Source organism: Octodon degus, unplaced genomic scaffold (assembly GCF_000260255.1).
Source record: "Octodon degus isolate 3935 unplaced genomic scaffold, OctDeg1.0 scaffold00011, whole genome shotgun sequence".
NCBI lineage: Eukaryota > Metazoa > Chordata > Mammalia > Rodentia > Octodontidae > Octodon > Octodon degus.
Genome location: NW_004524587.1, coordinates 25,710,810 through 25,730,569, shown reverse-complemented (window position 1 = coordinate 25,730,569; position 19,760 = coordinate 25,710,810). Strand labels below are relative to the sequence as shown.

The 19,760-nt window shown below is 39.1% G+C and overlaps 1 protein-coding gene across 3 annotated transcripts in view; it reads right to left on the bottom strand.

Annotated features, from left to right (window-relative positions):
* The window catches only part of Csnk2a2 (casein kinase 2 alpha 2), a 45,754-nt gene extending 26,000 nt beyond the window's left edge, over nt 1–19,754 (bottom strand). For all 3 annotated transcript variants that reach the window (XM_004625935.2, XM_023709276.1, XM_023709277.1), the window contains exons 1-4: nt 19,603–19,754; nt 18,778–18,889; nt 6,400–6,501; nt 3,616–3,666 (exon numbers count right to left, since the gene is read on the bottom strand). In XM_004625935.2, coding sequence (XP_004625992.1) covers nt 3,616–3,666; nt 6,400–6,501; nt 18,778–18,889; nt 19,603–19,706 — 369 coding nt within the window. In that variant the 5' untranslated portion in view covers nt 19,707–19,754. The remainder of the gene's footprint in view (nt 1–3,615; nt 3,667–6,399; nt 6,502–18,777; nt 18,890–19,602) is intronic.
* Nucleotides 19,755–19,760: the final 6 nt, after the last annotated feature.

The following is a 19,760-nucleotide window of genomic DNA, read 5'->3' as shown; positions in this document are numbered from 1 at the left end:
ACAGTTTATACTACAAGGAAAAAGATTAAAGATAACACAACAACAGTAACAATTTTCCTAGTAAGACACAGTGCAAAATAAAAAGCCTTAGGACATAAGGGTATTAAACCAATTGATTACCCTTTTCGTGTCCCATCATACTATCTTTAAAATAATATTCCTGCAATGATTTACTCTTCCAAAATACTCATCTGCTACCTGACATTTAATGATTTTTTAAATTGACTAAAATTTTGGGGTTCTAACATTCAAAGGAGACCTTCAGTTAACTGTGGTAGAAGCACCCCTACCACTGCCACTTCTACCCAAAGCTCCCCAAAATAACAATACAAAGCATGGGAAGAATTCTCAAAAACTTGAGTGTGTGATAGGAGAAGGGGTGCCTGCCAGTAATCCCCACACTCTGGGAGGTTCAAGTAGGAGGGCAATTCAATTCAGCAAGATCTTGTCTCAAAATTAAAAAAGGGCTGAGGATGCAGCTCTGTGTGAAGGCCATTGGTTCAATTCCCAGTACTGTACTAGAAAAACAAAGCCCCCAAACCAAAAAGAGTGGAAGAAACAATACTTTGAAGCCAGAAAACACGTCCAGCTGTCTTAGAAGAACAAAAAGGCTAAAAATTCTGTAACCATAAAGGAGATAAGGAGCATTGAGCTTTTTAGCTGAAGAACTACAGAAAAGCTCAGGAATGTATGACCTCAGATAATGCTGCGGGTAAACAGAGAGGTGAAAACATACAACAGGTTTAATCCCCCAAAGAAAACAGGAAAGGTAACTGAGTGCCTCTTGTTACACTTTCATAGCTATCAGCTTGACACTATGGCGATGCCAGCAGACAAGTGGGGTCCTTAGGACAGGAGACGACTGCTTCTCAAGCAGTACTCTATAAAATATAAGCATATGCTCAAGAACCATGACATTTCAGATAATTATCACAGAGACACAAACACACAAAGGAATTCAGAAGAAAACAGAAAAGGCATAAGAGAGAAAATATATTGTCAGTGAGAAAATAGAAGGCATTACATAACATAAAAGAATAGGACACAGTTTTAAAAGTTCAGAGATTGAAATGGACTTCTAAAATATGAAGTTCAATATCTGAATGAGTTTTAGAAGGTGAGAAAAAAGAAGAAAGGGAATTCAAAGAACATTAAAAATATTTTTCCCGCATGGAAGGATATGAGTTTTTAGATTGAAAAAGCCCAGCAAGTATCCAGAACAAAAGATGAAAGAGACCAATAGGAAAGCACATCATTGTGAAATTTTAGAAGATAGGAATGAAGAGAAAATCTGAAAAGCTTCCAGAAAAAAAGGGCACAAAATCACGTAAAATGAGATTGGAATGGTAGTACTGAAACAATCTTTTCAAAACTGAGAAAATTATGAACTGTAACTTAGAATTCTATTCCACAGCAAATACATAAATTGGGAAGGTGAGATAAAGATGTTTTTGATGTTGCAAGCCTCAAAAACACTGACTTTCACAATCTGTCCCTCTGAAGAATGCTTTTAGAGAATGTACATCTTTAAAATATTCCTTTGAGGGTTAAGATGCCAGAGGAGTGAGATTTTCCCAGGGAATCCAAATTTCTGCCAACTGACTGCAGCTTGTTATTCAACTGGGCATGTGCCACTTTTATGAAACATAAACTGCTGAAGTAAAATTTGACATCAGACCAACATAGCACAGGTATTTAAAACCTGTGACAAAAGAGAAGTTATTACAGACTAGCAAACAAAATTAGTAATCAGCAATAGAAGTTTTTTTTTTTTTTTTTAGTTGCCTCACTACACTTTATGGTCTTCCTATGATCCCAAGCTAGGTTCAAATTTGTGGTCCTCCTGCTTCCCCTCCCCTCAAGTAGCTGGGATTACACGTATGTGCCAGAGGCAACTGCACTGTGATATTCCATTAATACTATTCTTTAACCTTTTTTTTATTACTGGGTCTCACTATGTAGTTCAGGCTAACCCTGAATTCACTATGTAGCACAGACTGGGCCTTGAACTCATGGCAATCTTTCTGTCTCAGCCTCCTGAATGCCGGGATGACAGGTGTGTGCCACCACACCTGGTTATCTTTTAATCTTTTGCATTAGGAAAATAATTGGTTTTATGAAAGCCTATCTAGCTCTCATTTATGTATGTGTGCCTTGATAAATCTGGCTGATTTCACAGGATCAGCTACGTGGTACTGAGCCCTACCTGCTAATCAGCACTACATTACTGCATGAAAACATTTAAATCTCACCTTTTTTTATATTTCACTTTTAAAAGCTTATTACTTAAAAAAAAAAAAAAAAGCTTATTACTTCACCTGTAAGGAGGCATATTAGCAGGAATATCTGTCACGTACTTAGAGTGATTACCTAAGACAAACTTGGGACAAGGATCTTTTATTTTCACCCAAAGCATCACTTTTGATACTAGCATGTTTAACCAGAGATTTGATTTTATATCCAGTTTCTATGAGAACAAAATCACAAGTCTAATTCACTGCCAGACTTACAACCACCTAAACATCCTTCGAATGCCCCCGAAAACCAACATTATTTCATTTTTAAATCTGTGCTCTAAGAAAGGGTTTCTACCAGTATGAACTCCAAAAAACTTATCACAAGTTAAAGTTTCAGGGTATGAGAAAAGTTTAAAACCATGCTTTTAAAAAAATTCAAAGTCTCAAATAATATACATTTTTTTTTATAACATTTATTTATTTAGTGTGTGTGTGGCCAGTTCAGCCCACCAGGGGGCAGGGCTGGCTGGCATGTGGTGCTGGGGATTGAACGGTGGTCTCTGTGCTTTTTGCTTAGCTTAGCTTGTTCTAAGTAGGTGCTTTAGACCACTGAGCCATCTCACCAGCCCCAAATAATACACATTTTAAAAAATGTAAGAAAAAACACATAGGGGTATATAACAGGACTCTTCTAAAGCAGTAATGCTTAACTAGGTTTTTGGTGTCACCTGCTTTCTTCAGTTTATATGAACATACACTCAATATCTGAGTATCAATCATTTGGTAGAATTGTTGTTAGTCTCAGGAACTGAATACAGGTCTCTCCAGGGTGTAGGAAGAAAACATAATTATTTGTGAAATTATCCACAGGCCACATTGTGAAACTATGGTTAGAGTCCATTAAAAAATACACTGCCCTACAAAGGCAAACATATTCCCCCAAAAGCATATATAACAAATTTTTAAATATATATCATTATTTGGTAGCTCCAGTCTAATACACTGTTTGCTTTGGACAAGCCCTACATCAGTTTATCCCCTCTTAATGGCAATGTAAGATTTCTTATGAAAACCAGTTACTACCCATCTAGCTATGTTGTCTAAAACAAGAGTGCTACAGATAAGGTATTAGCTTAGACCTAGCTGAACAGCTCCTACTAGAACACGCAGAGCAAAGGGTCAAGAAAGGGTAAAAAAATTAACTTCACTATGCGCTAGAACTTCAGCTATTTTCTTTATCCTGCACTCATGAAACTTGTTATTTCCTACTTTCACCAGTGACATTCCTAGTCTCCCTGTGCTCTCGAGTTTCAACAATACTCAGCATCACTTTTCCACCCTCCTTCAATCCCACACCAGAAAGGAAAATTATACGCACCTTAAAATCTGTATTATTGATATATTCAAATACCAAAGCAGGTGTCTTTGACTGCAAGAGAGAATATTAATGCTTTTTAGGTATTCAGACAGTAATAAATGTGAACTGCCTCTGTCTTGATGCTGCATCCCCAAGTCCTACAAGATGGAAGAATGACCCGAAAGTTTTTTCTTGAAGTTTTATGACGTTTGGAATTTGCTTCAAAATAACTGGAAATGGCAGGAGGTAGAGGAAATGGGTAGGGGCATAGATGGAAGACTGCTGGCCATAAGCTGATTAGCTATGCTGAAGTTGAGTGACATGTACAAGAGGTTCATTATAGTATTCACTTTGCCTCTGTAAATGGCTGAAATTTTTATCAATGAAGTTTTTTCTGTCACTGTTTAAAAAGGAAGTATTCTCTGCAAAGTCTACCAATGGCCTTGGCTGAATGGTTAATGGTTATAGGAATGGTTTATACCCTATAGTGTTCCAGTGTGCCAAAGACAAACAGAGTGACATTTTCATCTAGGTTTAGCAAGCAAGATGCATTTGACAGAATTTTTGCTAGTCTTGGGAAATGAATATAGTCTTTTCAGGGTGTAAGAAGAAAACATAATTATCTGTGAAATTATCAATAGATTACATTGTTACATTACTGCCTTGGTTAGAGACCATTAAAAAATACTTTGTCCTACAAAGGCAAACATATTCCCCCAAAATCATATATAATGAATTTTTAGAAAGTACTCTAATCTTTAATGAGTACAACATATTCAATATTTCCTCTGGAAATCCAGACTTTTAAATGTCAGGTTTCCATAAGTGAAAAAAAGTAGCACAAACTGGCAGTTACAAGCTTTCAAAATTGGGAGAAAACCAGAAGCTTAAACCATTATACACTTTAAAAAGAAATCACCTTGGAAATCTTTATTGCTGGTAACTTTTGTCCAAGGACAAAGTTAAAGTTACCTAAGAAACAGGCCACAGCACACACGTAGCCTTAGACAGAGCAATGCTGGGTCTAAGAGGAAAACCTGGTAGCAGCACGAACAAAGGATTCTTTCCTGGCCACAAACTGCTAAGCTTTCATCCAGACCAGGTACCTCTACAGGCTCTCACGTGAGCCTGAGCCCTTCAAACACAGAGGACAAGGATTCCCTGTTAATTTCACCTACTTCAATTTAATTGTCTTACATATCAGGAAATATACATATATTTAAAAACTTTTTTTTTTTTTTTAAACAGGATCTCGTTATGTAGCCCTGGCTGGCCTCAAAATTAAAGTGAACCTCTTGCCTCAGCCTCCCAAGCATTAGGATTATGGGCATGTGCCACCACACTCGGCTATTATATACGTATTTTTAAATATAATTAGGATAGGGTCTACAGGGTCTCACTACACAGATCAGACTCATAGTGATCCTCCTGTTTTCAGCCTCCCAAGTACTGGGATTAAAGGTGTGTGCCACCAAGCCCAGTCTCAATTGCTCTCTACCCTGGGGATTGAACCCTGGTTCCTGCATCTGCCTAATCCACTGAGCTATCTGGCCAGCCCACGGCTATATTTTAACAAATTACAAAAACAGTAAGGTATCACTAAACTGTTACAGCAATGTGAAGATGTTCCTTATATTCTACCAGAGGTACTGGCTCATAACTTAAAAAATCTTCTCAAATTAGTACTTTTACATATGGCATTCTTTTTCAAAAGGGGAAAACTTATTTTTTAAAAATAAGGCCAGTTTCAAACATCAGGCAGTCAAGACTCAGTCATTATTAAATCAATCTGTGCCGAAGTAGGACGTGATATATTTTTAATGATAACCAGATATAATATGGCATACAACCATTCCTTCTCAGTCTTTCCAAGGTCCAAAAGAAAAACCTTTCCTTATTTTTCAACAATACTGTGTACTCTTGGGCAAATCACTTAACCTTTGCAGAATTTAGTTTCTTTACTGCACCATGTAGACAACAGCTCTCTAGGCTGTTTTGAGGAGTAGGTGATATGACACAGCTCAATATTAAAAACAGTGCCTGATCTGTACTAAGGACTCCATGCACATTAGGCACCATATCATGGTGTACCTCTAGCAGACAGCAGCAAGTCCTAATGCTTAAATTAAAAAAACTAAAACTATCACAGAGACAAGCAAACACCTTAAGTAGAGCAGGAAGAGAACAGAAACAAAAAAGTGGTACAAAGTGGCACAACAACACATCTGAAAAGACTAAAAACTAAGGATTTTAACAAAATATTTTATGTGTAAAAAAATAATTTTCACTGTATTTATACACACAGTGATACATCACATCTTATGGTGGATGGGAATTAGAGACTGGTATGAGAAACAGGAAGCCATCTTCCTTACCAGGCTTGGTGGGCCTGTGACCTGCTCAGCTCTCTATGTGGAGACACTCAGCATTTCCTTTTATCAACCCAGACTGTCAAATGTCAGGCTTACTCTTCAGTGAGGTAAGATAATGGAAACTGGCAGTAATAAGGTTTCAAAACTGAGTTAAAAGCAGGGGCCTAGGGGAGTCATACAGCAAACATCTGTGAACTAAATCAAAACAATGAGATAGCCAGCGTGGGATGCGTTTTTTTCCTGTATATATGTTTAGATTCCACAAAAGTGGTGGTGCCTACCTTATCAATGGGCCATCTTGATTTCTGTCTGGTTTGAACACCACTAGGCAGTACATACAAATGCCATCATCCCCACTGCGCATTGTTACTTGAGGATCTCTGTCTTAAACCCCTCCCCACTACCCCGAGTCCACCAGCCACCAGGCACCTACCACAGGGTCCTTTACAGTGTCAATCAGCTTAATGATATTTGTTCCACCACGAAGATTCTCCAGAATTTTAACCTCTCGTTTTATCTTCTTTTTCTTCACTGGCTTAAATACACAAGAGTAATCAGAAGTGAGACTCCTTTTAAAGTTAACATAATAAGTACAACTTTAAAACAACATAAGCCAATTATATGGCCTGCATTCCATCTTGTACGCTGCATTAACAGAGCATGCTTAAAGAGAAAATAGAGATAAAATGGGCGTGCCTATAAAAATCTTAAACATTGAATTAAACAACTTACTTATGCATCTTATGTGTCAAGATCTCTAAGTAGTTATACATCTAAGGCACTTTAAAAAATGAGAACACTCATGTCATACTTTAAAAATAAAATGCTAGCTTACTAGACAGCTGCCAAGTGGAAAATGTTATAGCTCCGAACAGCTGTATATTGTGGACTCACAAATGGAAAAACTGAAATAAAATGGTGAGACACCTGCTTCCCCTCAATGAGTTACATGTAATTTTGTCTTCCAGAAGTGAAGACCAGTTCACTGACATCAAGTTACAAACTTGTTTCCCAGCTGCTGGTTCCCATTTCCTGTCGCCACTCCTATTTCCTCAATATTTAGAATCTGAAATCAGCACTGAGCCAGTAATATTTCCCAACAGATCCCATTCCTAAAGAAAGAGATGTTGGATCAGCAAAACGAAAAACTGATCTGATATAGGAGTACCAAAAATTAAGCTAATGATCTGCTGGATAGAAAAATTAAAGACCTTAATTAGAAATATTTGCATAACAAATAATTTCCTGTTTTAAACAGGCTAAAGAATAGGAATAAAGGTAGTTCTGAAAAAATAAGTATATCACATGCAAATATGCTTTATAAGGCACTTACAACAGTGACTGACTGGGGTGGGGAGATAGCTCAATGGAATAACTGTCTGGCAAGCGCAAGATCCTGAGTTCAATCCCTGGTACCCCCCCAAAAAAGAACACTGACTGACATATAGTAAGCACTTGGTAAATGTTATTTTTATTATTTCTGAATTTTTAGTTAGTATCAAGTCATATTTATTCCTCACAAAATCTCTATGCAGTAGAATCAGCAGAGTAGAGCTATTTGCCCAAGATCACAGCTAACAGTAGAACAGGGACAGGAATCAAATCTGGGTAGTCCAACTGCATGCCACATTGTTCACCACTGCACTTTTGTTCCCAAGTGTGGCTAAGAGGAAAAACGTAATTAAGGAAAAGAAGTATTCTACTAGAAGACACTATTACAATAGCACACAAGAGGGCCAGTTGCTATGAATAAAACAAGATTTAAAAAGTCTGTTTGGAAAAAACAAATAAAAAAGTCTGTTTGGGAGAGAAGAGAACATGACACTGAAGAAATCCCCCTTGGCTGGTCTCTGAGATACATACAGCTCTGGACAACTACAAATAGCTCCTGAGTCACCTATGATATGGTGCTCAACAGAGGGACAGCACTCTTGGTACATCCTTGCAACTCAGCTACCAAAGTAATGCCTATTCTCCACACTGCCAGGATTTTCAGAAGAGTAGGTCTGGCCATTGTGTCTCTTCCCCATCTCTACTCAGGAACGTCTTTGCCTTACTTTTTGCTCTTGCTGTGACACACCTGACCATGTGATTCAAGAGCCTTTTGAAACAGCTTGTGAAAAGAGATGGGAAAGGTACAGAGCTGTCACCTGATAAAGTAGACCTAGAATGCCTTAGGCTCTTCTGTATGGTAAATTCTGGACAAGAGCTCAGAAGAGCAGAGGCCAACTGAAATTGAGTCAATGAAGACGAGGCTCAAAGGTTTCTGCTGGGAAAAAAAACAGCATTGACTGCTGGACTCCAGAACATGTGTGTTATGGCTTGGCAGAAAGTTCGTCTGCATTTTACTTGTGTCCAGAGACCGCACAAGACTAAAATTAAGGGCAGCAGACTAATAATCTGGAAGAAATTTCAAGGCAGTGGCATGACTATTGTTGGGGGCTTTCAACCAGATTAATGTTGAGAATCAAAACCAGAGAGAGCCCAGATAAATAACTTTTATCTGAGTGATAAATAACTTTTATCCAATGTGAGTCTGGCCAGAAGGAAAGCTCTAGTAAAGCTGTGGACTACAAAGATATAACTGTGGAAATCTTAATCAGTAGGAAAAAGGTGGCTTGAGAGCATCAAAGCAGCAGCAAGTCTTCACCCTTGCAGTCTCAAACTGTAATGGTAAAAGACTTTGCTTTGAGGAGGAAGCCACAGAGTTCTAGAATGGCATCAGCATGGAAAATTTGTTCCTCAGTGTTGGATTCAGACTGCCCAATGATCCAGGCACTAGACCCCCACAGCCAAGAGAAAGGAAAGCCTGGCTACTGCTGCAGCTGGCAGCCAACCTTGGCATTGTCCATGTGGTGATTTTAGGTACATATGCAAGAGCTGTGGGGTTAAGAAGGCTTCCACCCTGATTTCTGAAGGCCTAGAAGGCCAGGCAGTGCGGCCCTGCAAGGGCAGTGTGTGAAGCTGTGCAGGTGAAGCCAAAGGTGCACTAGAGACCCCAAAAGTTTAGAAAAGCCAGGAACAGGGATTGTCTAAGCAAAGCTGTGAGGGAGCAAAGCAAGCCTGAGCGAGAAGCCACAGGAGCTTCAACCATCAGAAATGCTACAGCAATGGAGCCACCCAACCCTTTAGGATGATTCTAATGTAAAATAATGTTGATAAGAGTTGTGCTGCTTTTTTTTTTGGTAGTACAAGGGATCAAACACATGACCTTGTGCTTTCTAGGCAAGCACTTATTCCACTAAGCTCTCCCTGGTCAAGAATTATACTGGTTATTAAGGACTGTTTTTGTTGGGGTTTTTTGGCAGAACTGGGGAATTGAACTCAGGCCCTTGCACTTGCCAGGCAAGTACTTATTCTGAGCCATCCATCTCCCTGGCCCCAAGTACTGTTAAAACTACTAAAATGTTCAAGTTGTGAAATATTAAGAATAAGCATGTCTTTGTACTTGGGAACCTCTAAATAAATGTGTCCGGTTGACAAACTGATGATGGGTTGTTACGGTTGACATATTATCAATTTCAGAAGTTCAAGACTCAGCAAGGAGTCAGGGTCTTCTCTTTGTAAACCTCATCCTGTGTAAGAGAAGAGCATGAAGATGGTGTGGGTGCTATACCTTGGGGGAGGGGGCTAGCCTGTTTACAATATAAGGGAAGAAAAAAGGCTTGTTCTTCCCTTTTGCTCTTGTTGCTTTTGCTGTCTTCTGCAGCCTTCAACTGTTGCCCCTGTGCCGTGCCACCCTGCCTTCGAGCCAGCTGATTATAGACTGAAACCTCCACAAACTGTGAACTAAACAAACCTTTCCTTCCTTGATTTTGGGCATCAGGTACTTTGTCTCAGTAACCAAAGAAAAGTAACCAACACACTCCCTCCCCTTATTCTCTCTCTCTTAATTGGAGAGCTCAATAGTTTGGGAAAATGAAGCTCTGCACACCCTGATCAAAACAGCCAGGGAAGAATGTACTATTTAATAGCTAGCCTGTAAGTTTCAAAAATGCCAATGCCATAAAAAGGACCAAGGAACTGTTCCAGATGTTAAAAAATATGACAACTGAATGTGACACCTGATCTGAGGTTTTCTTTCACTACAAGGAACATTGTAAAGATGATTGCCAGATATGAGTAGAGTCTGGAGATCAGCTAAGAGCAGTGAATCAATGTTCATTTCTGATTTTTTAATATTGTTATGTTATTTAAGAAAATGTTCTTGTTTTTGTTTTTCGACAGTGGGAATTAAACACAGGGCCTTCACAATGAGCTGTATCCCCAGCCTTTTTTGTATTTTTAATCCTAAATGGTTAGGTTGCCCAGACTGGGTTTGAACTAGCTCTCTTCTGGCCTTGGCCTAATGAGTAATGGGATTATCTGCCTATGCTCCAGATTTGGCAAAAAGTGTCCTTGTTTTTAAGGAAAGATACACTGAAGTATTTAGGAATGATTACAATTCATTCTCAAGCATTTCAGGAAACATAAAATACACTGTGTATGTACATATTTAAACATAAATGCATTATATTTGGTATACTGATTTTAAAAAAGGAGAGCAGGATAAAGCAAATGTTAACATTTGCGGGATCAATGAAACATGTATGTGAATTCTTACAACTTTCTAGGAAGTATGAAATTATGTTAAGAAGTTAAAAGAAAAATAAAAACTATGTTATTTGCATAAATTCCAACCAGTGCTAACAGTGCATTCAATGCCTTTTCATGCAAGAAAATTCATTCATTATTGGATTCTTTTTTTTTTTTTTTGGAACTGGGGATTGAACTCAGACCCTCAAGCGCTTATTCTACTGAGCCATCTCCCTGGCCCCCATTATTGGAAAGCAGGTACAGATCTGTGGTAACAGCAACAAAGAGAAAAAAGCCCAGACAGAAGTTTGTGCACAAGAAACCTCTTCTACACCTAACAGTGCTCCTAACTCCTTATAAGAGTAATCCATTAAATAAATTGTTTTTATGACACTGCCCTACATAAAGCTTCTGCTGCTCTTTTGCTACTCAGCAACATGTCAGACAGGTACACGGTTCTTGGACATCCCAGTGAAGATTCAACTATCTTCTAATACATCTGAAAACAACACTCAAAGCATATTCTGTTGCCTAAACGTCACCATCCAACAATTTGCCATGCTGGAGACTGCAACACCAAGCCAAGTCTTAAGTGGTAGAACTGAGTCCCATAACAGTTAGTGTCCTCATCTGATGACTAAAGACCAAGAAGCTATAAAAAAGGAAAGCTTAGAGCCAAGGCACTTCCAGTCAAATAAAAGAATCAGGCTGCTGGCAGGTCCCTTTAACCTTGGTTTACTCCTCTGTACCTAAGAGAGGCCCCAGAAGCTAAGCCATCATGGAGCCTGAGGGAATAACTGATTATTTTATTTCTAGAAATAGACTCCAAAAGAAAAAGTTAAGATTTACCAGGAGAGAATGTTGGATAGCAACCAATCAGTTTTACAGAACAAAAGATGATTTGACTCTTCTATCCAGAGTTTGCATCCATCCCGCATCAGTTACACAAAATGTAGAATATATTTCTATGACAATTTCATCTTGTATGCCAGAAAAACTCTCATTAAGGGTTCATTCTCCCCTGCTCCCTTTTGGGACATAATGGTATGCAGTCCAAACCAGCTCTGAACTTGCTATGTAGGCCAAGTTGCCCTTAAACTCAAGATCTTCCTGCATGAGTCTCCCGACTACTGAGACCGTAGGTATGCATGCACCACTACACACGGCTCTGCTTATTTCAGTTCAAAGATGCTCTCAGCACAGAGAAGCTGAGGCAGGAACAGCTCAATTTCAACTTAGCAAGACCCTGTCTCAAACTTAAAAAATTTTAAAAGGGCTAGGTATGCAGACCAGTGTGAAGGTCCTGGGTTCAATTAACTCCCCGTACTGTAGAAGGAGAAGAGGAGTTCAAGTGGAATCAGTTTAGAATGTTTTCTTTTTTTTTTTTTTTTTAAAGGAGTTTTACCTTTGTTTTTTTTTTTTTTCTTAATTATTTTATTGTGTGTGTGTGTGTGTGGAGCAGCTCAGCCCACCAGGGGGCGGGGCTGGCTGGCATGTAGTGCTGGGGATTGAACCATGGTCCCTGTGTTTTGCTTGGCTTAGCTTGTTCTAAGTAGGTGCTCTAGACCACTGAGCCATCTCACCAGCCCAGTTTAGCATGTTTTCAAACCCACTCAAAAATCAAGTGGCAAAAGTTTTTTAAAAATTATTAAATATTTAAAGGGGAAATATTTTTAATTTTTCTGTGCATGAACTCTGAAAATAGAAAAGAAAAAAAATCTTTTTAGGTTGCAGGTGATGATCATCATTTCCAGCTATTGGGTAGAACCTTGTTCAAAGTAACCCAAGAGTAAAAGTACTTTTCCCTATTTTTTTTACTAATATCTAAAGGCTTTAAAACAATATATAAAGTTTATTGCAGGCTGCTCATAAAGATAGGGAATGACAAGATCACTAGCATATCCTATACATTTACCAGAAGTTTTATTTATTTTCTTCTAACCAAGATTTGATGATTTACCAGCATTTAATTATGCTCTGACTACAAATTTATGTCTATCAAAGGTATAAAATTATGACCTCAACTTTCAGCAAGTATTAACAGGCAACGTCCCTTCTGAATTGCTTTCCAAACATAGACTGATAAAGTCAAAAGGTCAGAATATTGTTTGCAACTTCCAAATCTGGGGTCACTCTTCTACTACAAAACGAATGGCTGCCCCACTAAGATATTAATTTCATCACTGCAGTTAATGAGTATAAATAATAACAGTTGCTAGGAATAAAGGGTGGGGTAAGGAAGAAAGTTCAGTCTACATGATGATGTTTATTTTTTCACCTTAGTAGCATCTCGAAACCCAGTGCACTTGACTAAATATAACGCGAAGCTTAAATGGTGGTATACCACTGTAAACCCCCCGCATACCCAGGAAGCTGAGACAGGAGGATTCTGAATTCCAGGATAGTTTAGCCAATTCAGCTGTCTCAAAACAAGAACACAAACAATAGAGTATTAGCTAAACAATTATTCATAGCAACCTTTCCTCTAATCTTTCAAATCTCATGTTTCCAATATTACCAATTCCTTGAGGGTAAATGATTATTCTCAAGATTAAGTTTCTTAATTTAGAAAAGGTATAAAAATCAAAATAAATTGAATTATCACCTCGCACTCATTAGAATGGCTATTACCAAATAAACAAATCAAAACAAAAACAAGTGTTGGTGAGGATATGGAGAAACAGGAACCTTTATATATTGCTACTGGAACTATAAAATGGTGTAGCCACTGGGGAAAGTTCCTTAAAAAATTAAAAGCAGAATTACCTTATGATCTAGCAATTCCACTTCTGTGTATACAACCAAAAGAGGGGAAGCAGGGTCTCAAGGAGATATTTACTTTTACAACTATCTTCAAAGCAGCATTATATACAATAGCTAAAATGTGAAAGAAAACTAAGTATACACTGATGGATGAAGGAGAAAACAACATGCAGCATTATAAACAATGAATGGAATACTATTTAAACCTAAAGGAAATTCTCACAGGATACAACTTGGATGGACTTGTGGACATCCTATGTAAAATGAGATAGTCACAAAAAAGACAGCTTCTAATCTCACCAAGTGAATGTTAAGATTTTTCTAGTATTAGTTCTGCTTCAAAAACCATCTGCCTGTTCCATCTTTAATAATTATTGCATTTATACTGTACTGCTCTCTCAGTGTCAGACACTGCTCATATTTTAGAGTAACAAGTCTCTGAATCAAGATACTCTTTTTCACACACAATTCACTCTCAAATAAGGTTTAATATATTAAAGGGATAAAATTATAAACCCCCCAAACTGACAAATGATCAGGATGAGACTTGAACGATTTAGGTGTAAAATACTGCTCACTGTAGCTTTAAACCAAGAGTAAAGCAGCGCTCCCCTTGTGCACTGAACACGTTGCTGGGGATACTAATCTCAGAGTATCTAAAACACTCTGGGGGACTGGGGAGATGGCTCAGTGGAATAAGCAGTTCCCTAGCAAGCGCAAGGGTCTGAGTTCAATCCCCAGTTCTGCAAAATAAATAAATAAATAAATAAATAAATAAACAAACAAACCACTTTGGGCGAGCATCTGTTACATACTTCAACTAACAATCCAGCAAAGTCAAATACTTTCTTTCAGAAGGGTAACTCCAAAATCATTCAAAATAAATTATTTGATTTGCTTTCTAGTAAAGTGTCTTCAGTCTTCCCAATGCAGTTCAGGACATCACAATGTCAACTATTCAGCAAGTGTCCTGTGTCCCTCCTATCCCCCCAGTTTACATGATATGTGCAGACACAGCTATCCCTAGTACCTCTACTCATTATGTGGCCTTGAACAAATCATATCCTCTTTCTGGATCCTGGTTTATCCATAAAAAGGATCTTGAGATCTAAGGGTTTCCAAGCTCTTACATCCTGTAATTCTGTTTGCCAAAGGTTACTTAACTAGGCTCACCATCTTTGATCCCATAACCTCAGTATGAAAAATGGCACCAACTAGTTTACATACAATTTTTAGCATTTGTTACAATTCTAACCTGCTACTGCTGGCTTCAACCACTAGTGGTAGATGCACGACTGTCCCATCAGGTAGCCTGTACTACTGGTGGTACAAACAAGATCCAATCACTTTTACTGATCTGTTTACTAAAAAAATAAAAAGCTGCTCTGCTTGACAAAGTAAATACTATTTTAACTTTTTATACCACTAGACAGTTGCGAAAACTGGAATTCAAAAACTTTAGCAACTATTAACGTGTTGTTTGAGAAGGACAATGCCCAAGTGAAGGGTAAAAGAAGCTACAATGGGCAAAAGCAGACATTAAAGAGAAGGCAACTATCAGCACAGAGAAGACAGCATTTTTTTTTTTTTTAAATGAGCGGAATATATTTATTGAGAGAAAGAAAGCTCCTGTCCTGAGAGAGGGACAGGAGGGGGGGCCTGTGCGGGTAGTTTCCCCCCAAAGACAGCATTTTGATACAACAGAAAGACCATTAGCATACCATGAAATTACCAGCAGGATCTGTAATCAACACTAATCCCTCTTTAACACTATCTCCTAACAATGTAACATTTATTACTTCATTTCATTTATGTATTTGGTACAGGGTCTCACTATACAGCTTGGACTCACAGTGATCCTCCTGTTTTCAGCCTCCCCAGCACTGGGATTACAGGCATGCATCACCACGCCTGGACTTGGTCAGCTCAGCGCACGCCAAGGGCAGGGCCAGTACAGCATGCGGGACCAGGAATCAAACCCTGGTCCCTCTCTGTGCTCATCAAAGCAGGAGCTTAGTCTACTGAGCTATCTCACTGGTCCGACAATGTAACATTTAAAATAAATGTACACATATGCAAGCAATTCTTTAAGTTCAAGAATTTCTAGGAAGAAAAATGAATAATCAAGATCTTTATCAAACTATACTATTAACTAGAAACCTTATAGAGAATTTTCAGATCACCACAGCGCTGGTTCAAAATGTTGTACATGTTTTTTACTTGACTTCTCAGGAAATAGCGGTTTAATTTGAAAGAGCTCCAGGATCTTAAGAAATACTGAAATCCAGCTATACAGGCGATGCTCACAAAATGCTACAAGTTGTCCTAAATGCCCAAATGCTTTTACTTCTGTGTACACTTTTCTAAGAGGTGCTATAAAAGAACATGAGGTGGGGCCAGGGAGATGGCTTAGTAGAGTAAACACTTGCCTGGCAAGCACAAGGCCCTGAGTTCAATCCTGGGTTCCACCAAAAGAAAGAAGGAAAGAAAAAAGAACGTGAGGAACTTTTTTTTCAAAATCAAAAGATCAAACTTTTGACACTAAATAGCTTTCTGCCCTGGTATATAAAGTCTTTACTATTTACCCCTCTTCTTTTTTTCTTTAAAACAATTTCTTAAAAAACAAAACAAAACAAAAATCTCTAATGATTGGGAGGTTTTCTTTCAAAGTCTTAGCTTCAGAATCTCATTTGAAGACTGGCAATACATTTTTGTCAGTTTGTAATTCATAAAACTTTTTCAAGCCTTAATATACTTTGATCAATAAAGTACTTAGAAATCTTTGATCTGAATTAAACTCCCTGTGCTCACTCAACAAACAAGCAACCATTCTCACAAATTGAAAAAGACTGACATAAAAAGTTATTGACTGAAAAAGAGACCCTGTCCTCAAAGAATGCACTCTCTACCTTGGTCACTATGTGCACATTAATATATAAAGTTCCAGTCGAAATACAGTTAGCTTAACATGAAACGTCTTCTCTACATTCCTCCAAATTGAACTGCTGGAACTGTTAAGGACTTAACTTCCTATAATTAAATACTACAAGAGTAAATGACTGTCACAACAACTTCAACTGATTTAAATAAAAGAGAATAACTATTTTTGAGACAGGTTCCTCCTACGTAGTTTAGACTGTCATTAAGCTTACTCTGTAGACTAGGTTGGCCTTGAACTCAAGCAATCCTCTTGCCTCAGACTCCTGAGTGCTGGAATTATAGGTGTGCAACTCCACACAAAGCAAGAAGGGTCACTCTGGATAAAACTTTTTCAAAAAGAAACAGTTTTTGCTACAAAAATCACAATATCATCAGTGATTTCTTACACCGTTTTTAAAATAAAAATAAAACCTGGACAGAGATGTCACAAGGCTTTGAAAAACAACATAAAGGAGTGCAGTTACCAGTGGAAACATGGTGGTTCAGACTGCACTGTGAATAGAAACCGTGTCAAAGAGAAACAAGGAACACTTCATTAACTAGAGCATTAAAGGCACCTCCCAAGTCTCATTCCGGAACACTGGAACTTATTCTGTGCTCTACAGAGATCCTACCGTCCAATGCTAAAATAAACAAGGAGATACTTGAAGACATAAGGAAAAGTTGGGATTATGGGGCACTTCAAAGTAATGACACCAGGTAAGTTTTTTTGAGCCTAGGTCTCTCATTTGTAAATATTACCCATCCTTCCATTCTGGGCTCCTGAATCATACTCTGAGAACCTTAAGTGGAAAGAAAAAGTGGCCAGCCACTGACCCGATGAAGTTCTTTATAAGGACAACTAAAAAGCAATGTCATGCTCTCCTAAATAAGCACATGATTTTTTTGCTTTGTTTTTGAAGCAGGGTTTCACTGTGCAGTACAGGCTGGCCTAAAACTCACTATGTAGCCCAGGCTGGCCTCAAACTCCCAACAATTCTTCTGCCTCATCCTTCGAAGTGCTGAGATTATAGATGTGTACCACCACACCTGGTGCACAGGGGTATTTATACATATACCTGGACCCTGTTCCTTTCAAAAAAAGACTTCACATGAAATTGCGCATTTATCCCAAAAATGCTGCCACTGCACTAAAATAGACATTTTTCTGGCATTGCTTTGAGATAGCAATTCATTCTTCTGAATGTACACTAGTTGAATGTGGATATTCCTAACTTCAATTTGTTTTGCACACTGACAAAGATCTGAAGCAGCTTATAATTGGAGCAGTTATATATATGTGCATAAAGGAATTGTATGTCTTCCTTTAGTTGACTTCCTTGGAGGAAACATCTCTTTAAATATTTCTGCTTAAAAAAGAACACATAGCTTGGTATCTTATATTTTATAGTTAGGGAAGAGAGAAGTCAAACTCTTGTTATCAGGTTCCTTGCTTCTCGCCTTCACTATTTCTGACACAGATAATTTTGTGTACCTCTTTCTACTCCAATTCTGCTCCTTCATCACTAGACTGAGTTATGGTATTGGTCATTTCTCACAAAATGTGATCTACAGAATCATTTTAAACAAGGACTACCTACCCAGCAGCCCCAACACACAAGAATAGTGTTTCAATCTAGCTCTCATATTCAATAGCATCTGCCACAGCGGAAATCATGTTCACTTGAAACTACCTATCACTCTTTCACTAAATGACATGTACACACATTAAATAATGTGGGAATAATGGGCACTATTCACAGAATTCTAAGAATTACTTTTTAGTATATCCTATAAAACATTATTAAACTTGCACATTACTGGAGGAAAATTTACCCAGTTCTTTATGCTCAATAAGATTATGTCTTCATCAGCGAGATAACAAAAGGCAAATTATTATGAAACCGAGACTGCTAAAGCAGATATTAAGACAGTTTTGTTCCAATAATTATTTTAGTGATTAGAGATGTTCCCTTCTATTGCTCCAAATTTCACTTTTACTAACTAGCAAGAAATAATAGCTCACTGACTTCCCAAAAAGGGTTCCTGGCACTGGCAGCTCAGATATACCCATCCCATCTGAAACCTTACTGCTGAAGAAGAAATACGGGCTTATCCATTGAGGGTTTCCTCCATGTGGGCTTTAAACTAATCTTTGAAGTTACATCAATGTATTACAGTGTTCTTCCTCGACTAACTCAGAGCACCTGAGTAATACTGCTCAAAGAGCCCTTGGAGGGGCACAATCTCCATTAAAAGGCTTTTCTTTCTTCGCAACACCTACTTATTGTGCAACAAATGAAATCCTCTTAGAATTTTTGCTTTCGGAGCCCATAATCTACAACTCACAACAAGGATGTTCCTGAACCATCCTGGTCACACTTGCGGCCAGTTTTCATATTTTCTCGAAAGTTTATGGGAAAATGGGGTGGGAGGAACGAAGAGCGACATCGGACAGCAGATACATAAAATGAGAGCTCACACTGCAACTGGGCGGCTGATGTCCTTTCGACTTGTGGATAAATATATTACATGGCACTCATAGGATACTCACCTTGAGAATTTTTACAACCACTCTTTCGTTGTTAGTGATGTTAATGGCCTCAAATACTTCACTATATTTTCCCCGACCAAGTTTTCGAACCAGTTGGTAATCATCTTGATTACTGCGAAAGGAAAAAAACACATAAATGCCAGAATTTGGGATCACCAAACCTGCGCCTATTATACAACCCGTCCACTTCCACTATTCAACATTTGGTACTGTCTATATACATCATTCCACAAGTCATTCCCTAAATGAAAGCCACAACACAAACTTGGCTCCCTTCACTCTGCAGAGCTCCTAACCTAATTGATCCTTCCAAACTTGGAGAGATGGGGCCGGAAGCAGCACCCGGAGCCAATCTAGGGAAGGCCAGGGAAGGCTACACATCTCCTGCCTATCTCACACCATGAAGGCAGGCAGTACATGCTTCCAGAATCTGGACGTCTTTTAAAAAAAATTTCCTCCCACCCGGCCTCTTCTCAGAAAACTAAAAAGGCAGAGAATTTTAATAGCTCAAGAAGACAGCTGTTGACTTCCCACCCCAGAGAAACCCCGAAGTGTGAGGAAGGACGGTTCCCTCACTTCCCCAGGCTCAGGCTCCTCGCCCCGACACTTCGTCCAACCCCCCCTCCCCAATAAAAAGCATTCCTTGGGGAAGAGGAATGTGCAAAGCAGGTTCAGGAACCGAGCGGGGTAGAATGGAAGAGGAAGACAAGAACATGTGCGAGAGGGGCCTCTGCCTCCCACTACAAACCCAAGGGGCGCCGGCCACCGAGGAGGGCCGAGCCCGGGGGACGGGCGGCGGGGCGGGGGCGCGGGCGGCGGCTTTACCCCCAGCTCGGGACGTGAGACTCGTAGTCCCAGTACTCGCGGCTCCTCAGGCTGTTCACCTCGGCGTAGACCCGGGCCCTACTGCCCGCGGCCGGGCCGGGCATGGCGGGCGGGACCGAGGGGCACCGCGGGGCGCAGAGGGCGGCGCGGCGGGGGGC